At 40.2% G+C, this 6,000-nt stretch overlaps 1 protein-coding gene across 1 annotated transcript in view; it reads right to left on the reverse strand.

The window, feature by feature from the left end:
• cdin1 (CDAN1 interacting nuclease 1) overlaps nucleotides 1–839 on the reverse strand; it is a 53,388-nt gene extending 52,549 nt beyond the window's left edge. The window contains exons 1-2 of the mRNA XM_070920612.1: nucleotides 738–839; nucleotides 356–483 (exon numbers count right to left, since the gene is read on the reverse strand). Of these exons, the coding sequence (XP_070776713.1) occupies nucleotides 356–483; nucleotides 738–839 (230 nt within the window). The remainder of the gene's footprint in view (nucleotides 1–355; nucleotides 484–737) is intronic.
• Between the last annotated feature and the right edge of the window lie 5,161 nt (nucleotides 840–6,000).

A 6,000-nucleotide genomic window follows, 5' to 3' on the forward strand; every position in this document is an offset into this window, starting at 1 on the left:
TGGGGTTATAAATATCTAATAATATGAGATAAAAAAAAGAGACATTGATAAATGATGCTGCTATGAGGAGTTGATAGACAGCTGATAAAGTCATCTCTGAATTTACCTGAACTTGCTCTCATGTGTATAAGTTACTTGTGTTATCTAAACACATTTTGTTTTGTGCATTTCTCACATTAATCGTTGATTCACAATGTAAAAAGTATAGTAAAAGATGCTTATGCAGTGCAGTTTTGTGTTTTCACCCTCTGTCATACATAAACATACACACCTACAGTAGTCATACACAACATATTTGCACATGTAAGGAAGCTCACAGAATAAATAAAGTCCAGTGTGTAAATTAACCACTTACTTTGGAAATCTTTCCTTCAGCATCTTCATACATTGGCGGGTGGGTCTTAGTTGTTCAGTCCATCTCACTATCTCTTTATATTCAGCTCGGGATAGTCTCATCTTCCTTTGATTAGCTGCTGTATCTATCTGTACAAACAGAGAATGAGAGTTTAATTAGCGGATGCTCCTGTAGCGATCTGATCTGACAGCTGTCAAAAACAGCTGTAACGTTACCTGGACTGCTAACCAAACTTAGCTTTGTGTTGCGGCTAACGCGACACACATATCACAAAATAAAACGTTTTGTCTCGTCCTCGAAGGATTACTGAGTGACTACTTTATGCAACACATTTTCAAATATCACTCTAGAACAATAAATAACATATGAAAGGGTTGTTTACCATTGATTCCTGCTGCCAGTGAACAGTTCCTGATAGCGGCTTCCCGCTAGGAAGTTGAAGAGGTGACTTTTGTCTGAGCAGCGCGTTGATTGGCCGATTCATCCACGGAGCTGAGTATACCAGCAGGTGATTGGTTACTTGGCAGCACGAAGGCGGTGTCCAGCCAAGACATGCTGCTCACTCACTGCGTCTCCGAAGCATTGCTGGATTATCGTCAAACCCGAGAACAGAAAAAGGCAGGTACTTGAAATGAATAGGCATATGCTCTCCTGCAACGCTCGCTGACTACTCTGAAGTCCGAGAGAACAAAGAAAAAAATGAAAAGGATTAAACTGTACCGACGGGGAGAGTTGTATTTTAGAGAGGGAGAGAGAGTGACAGAAATAGAGGCACAGAGGAGGGGAGAGAGGGGAGCGCCTATCTGAATGTATAGCCTATGTAAAGTGCAGTATAAATACAGCTACAAACTACAATTTTTATTAGTATTAGTTATGTGCTTGCATGTATTTTTGCACTTACTGATGACAAAAGACACAACACAGGCTGCCCACAGCCTGCTTTGAGACGTGATGCCTCCCCAACAGACATTCTCTCAAGCTTTGATCATGGTCACATTTTTGGCACTGCAGTTAAGAAAAAAAATTAAAATAAACTACATATTTAATAATTAACTAGCAAAGCCTTATGTTCCACTGGCTTTCATGGAACTTAACACAACTTCAGTGGCGTAGGCTCTTTTTAATTCTGCCTCTTTCTTAAACTTTGAATTAACTTGAAATTGAAACAATTGGAAATGTTAACAGAAAGGCCCAGTTTTCATCATTATTTTATATTATATTTGTAGTTTACCAAATTCCACAGCAGTGACACATCATTAATGACTCACCTGTGCAGTGGTTGAAACAGGGGCGTAGACAGGAATTCTGTCCCCCTGAGAGAATATTGGTCGGGGCTTTTCTTAATTATTTTCTACAACCTGCAGGAATTTTTGTGGGCCATCCCCAGCGGTGGGCCCCCAGAGTCATCAACACCTCTCACCTCACCAGTGAAGGTAGTGCTTTAAATGTCCCCGGCAGAAACATGTAAATTAGAGCAAGGATGATGATGTACTGTAGTACAGAGTACTGTGGTAGAAAAGATTTGTAAAACATACAAGAAGAATGTTGAATTTAAAGGATAAATGTTTGCTCTGCCTACAGTTGTAACATTTGTAACTCTAAACTGCTTGCATTTCAATAGAAAAGCTGTCTAATAGTTACAAATGCAAACTGATATTTGAGGGAAAATAGTCAATAGTTAATTAATGATTTATTTTGTTTTTTTGTTTCCCTCTGAACCATATGATTGCTTCTGTCTGTACTGTTGATTTTAGACAACACTGAGAGAGGACTAAAATCTTTAAGACCTAATTTGTCAAATACATCCCTAGAGATCAATATAATTTTACAATGGCATTGTTGTGTAATTAGTCTCTGAACAGTGCTAAACCTCCGTCTACCCTAATAGATTTTCTCTTCGACCTCCTCTCTTTACTAATAGTTGCAGGGAAGTCTCAAAGACAGTTTATGGTGAATTTCACGTTTTTCTTTTTTGTTTGTTTTTATATTTTGCTCAAATAAAACAACATAATCACCACCGCAAATAATTAGCCTTAAAATGTGTAAAAATCTCAATTGGCATTATTGTCAGCAAGCCTATGACGATATCAAAAAATTCTATGGAGTTCTTTTGACAACAACATTGCTGGTTTCCTCCATTGTGGGTGAACAATGCATCGGTGAGCAGAAAGGCTCTATCTGACCTGTGGTGCATCAGAAAATAGAGCTCATTGTTGTTGGGCAGTGTAGTATGATGTCTGAGATGAGCTGAGGTCTCGGGCTGTGTGTTCACCGGCACAGTCCCTAGGTCTGAAAGGGCTCAGTGCTCTGTGGTGGCTACAAAAGGGAGCTGTGTAGTGGGATTGGTATGGCCAGATAAGATCAGGGCCTCTGAGGAAGTCTGGTCTGATTGCTACAAAGGGCTGAGGTCAGAGGCAGGAGGAGCAGTTTACTCATCTAGGTATCAGAGGATCAGGGGGTTTGGTGGGGAGCCGCGTGTGTAATAGGTATAAAAGGATCAGTGTAATGTGATGGTATAAAAAGATAAAAATCAGAGAAGGGGTTGGAAGGCAGTGTACTGTAATGGCCCCAAAAGCGAGGGGATCAGAGATTTTGTTCTGTGTAGGTGTCTGCTTGTGTGTGTGTGTGTGTGTGTGCTCCTGTGTGCACGCACACACCCTTGCATTGAATCAGTTTGTGAGCATCTTTGATGGCTATGAGAGCCACAGTGGGCTGTGATGAGAGCTGAAGGAGAGAGCGAGGCGATGGAGGGGATACAGGGAAAGGATGCAGGGGGAAAGACGAGTGCTTTGGAGGCTGCGTGTAAACAGGGCAGTGGTACACACAGTGCCGTTAACCAGCTGTGAAGCCTGCTCACAGTGGGAGATAAATTTACAAAGGATGTCTCCCTCTGATATCCAGGAGATGCTGCACTGATCTCTGCTCCACTGCTCTCGGCACACCATTGTAGTGCTAAGCACTGTGCCACTAATGGCACTTATATACCTTAATGCCTGGAAAACATTTACATTGTGCTTGCAGCAGAGGGAAAGTGTGTGGTGTGCAGGGGAGAAAATGTGTGTGTGCGCGTGAGAAATAGTTTTATATCGACAGCATCTTCAGTCGATGAATCTAAGATTTGTGAGGTTGTGTAATTTCCTTTACTCTTCACGCAGTTTAAGGAAATTGCAAGTCCTCCCATGTCTTGCACATTAGTCCCTCCTTACCATATCCAGTGATATTACTCACCATACAGAGAGAGCATTTTGTTACACTAGATCGTCAGCATTACTGTCATAATGTTTCTTTTTTTTTTTTTTTCCATTTGTGAAGTCAGTGACTTCACTCCTCTCTTCTGCACCACAGAATTGCTCTCCAATCTTCAGGGAGTCTGGGATCCCAGCTCTAAAATTCACAGTTTAAACATGAGGCAAGCCATAACCAGGAAATGCCTGTAGTATTAGCAAGGTATCGGATTCATGCATTCCCCCCTGAACAGCATGACTGCCCCTGAAAATCCCACATCCATATTTTACATCACGGAAGACAAGACACATGTGTTTCACCCTAGCTTTCAAAGCTGTTTCTTCCATTTATTTTATTATCCTGTAATGAATTTAATTAGAGGACATGTAATTAAATGCAATTGTGCTCACCCCCATAACATACACACACATGCGCGTGCAGACACACATGCACACATTTGGCTGTAAATTGCTCAAAACATCATGTGCGATGTGAACAAATTTACTGGATTAATAGGGGATTGATAATATTTTGGGATTGTATTTCACTCTAAACGGCTGCACGCGGAAACAAAGGCTGCAGCCCAGGCTCATTAATCATAGTCAACGGGTTGCCGGGGTGCAATTTGCATGTCCGAGGTGGCTGCACATGCTGCCGTTCGGACTAGGTTGCTGGATCTGCCTCGATTTGGCCAGACCGTTAACGCTGTGTCAATCAAGGATAACCCAATAATAGTATGACAGAGAAAGAGGGAAAAAAACATTTTCTCCTCATTACCCAACACTCCTTCCCCTCCCTCCCTTCCCCTGTCTACCCAACTTCTTATTTTAGTTAGCACTAATTACACTAGCCTGATGAAAAATTAAACCAGTCTGGTACGTTTATTACTGAAGGCACAAATGTATGTGTTTTTTTTTAAGAATTACGTGTTAAAAATAATAATTTAAAATATTTCATTTTCCAGCATATGAATACACTTTTAAGATAAATTAATATCATCCAAATGTAATAATATTTGGTTTGAATGATACATCAAATGGAAGTCCAGCCTTTTAGCCTTTTAGAAAATTTGGAGGAAATAATCACTTTTATCTTTGAAGAAAACTTTTTGGGTTCGTCTGTATTTTTCGTCAGTCACAGTTTGGAGCCTCACTAAGCCATTTTAACTGCAGATAATTGGGTTGAGGCGTGATGCAGTGAAGTTCAAAATGTAGCACAATTTCACAAAGCTGTAATCTCACCACTGGCTCCATACACTGAATTCTAATTATCTCGTCATGAACGTTAAAAAAAAGAGGCAATGTTTTAATGGCTTTTTAACTCCATAAGAGGTGTGCGTCTGTGTGTGTACATACATGCATGTGTACCTGCGTGAGATAGAAGTTAGTGCATGTGTGCATGCATTTCTGTTTTTTTTTTGTGTGTCAGACACGCACACACAGACACCCACCATCACCACACACAGACATGTGAATGCGGCTTGTGTCTGGTCTGGCCTCTCTACCTAGCTCTGCTGCCGAGGCTCACGCTGTGCTCTCCCCCCATCCCCTAATATCCTGGAGGCATTTTTCTCATTATCAAATATTGTTTGATGTCTTTGTTTCTTGATGATTAACCATGGTCACCAAACACTGGTCTGGATTGTTTAAAATTTAATTTTGGGGCTCTGAAGTACCTGCAGAGGGGCTGACTGGTGGTGGGGACACCCGTATTTTATGTATGCTATTTTTCACGCTGAAATGCAAGAGGACACACATTGAAAAACACAATAAATCCTGGTGGAGAATCATTAGTGGAATACTACTGGTTTTTATGACCATTGTTATTCAACGCTGTATTGAGATGCAGTAAATTATTCTGTTTATTATGGGTTTATGGATTCAGTCCCATTTTCAGAATAATTATGTTGTTCCTCATTCTGCATAAATAAAACTACTCTCTGTATGCTATTCTATGTGTTTAAACATAAATGTAAATGCTGCATATGTACACTGTAAATATTTATTTTTCAACAATTTTTTAGTTTTTCAAAACGATTTTTATTCGTGCATATTATTCGTGTTTTGATTGTACTGATCATGTATATATTTCTGTGGTAATTTGAACATCATAAAGACAAACATCTTGCCTTAGGAATCTAGGATTTATGACGGAATCGACATTGTAAGCAAACAAATAGGGAAACAACACTCTCCCCTAATGTCAGCATGTCAAAACTATATTGAATACTTGAAATATCTGTGTATCTAAGGCTGAATAGCAGCCATTGTATCGGTGTAATGACATTATCCTCTGAAATCTGGAGTGAAAGAAAAATGGCAGAAATGAGCAGTACCATTGTCTGCCCCATTTTATTTAAACAAATTGCAAGAGCAGAGAGACACAGACTGAGGGAGAGAACGAGCGAGGGAGAGGGAGAG

The sequence above is a fragment of the Enoplosus armatus genome, chromosome 15 (assembly GCF_043641665.1).
Source record: "Enoplosus armatus isolate fEnoArm2 chromosome 15, fEnoArm2.hap1, whole genome shotgun sequence".
Classification (NCBI taxonomy): domain Eukaryota; kingdom Metazoa; phylum Chordata; class Actinopteri; order Centrarchiformes; family Enoplosidae; genus Enoplosus; species Enoplosus armatus.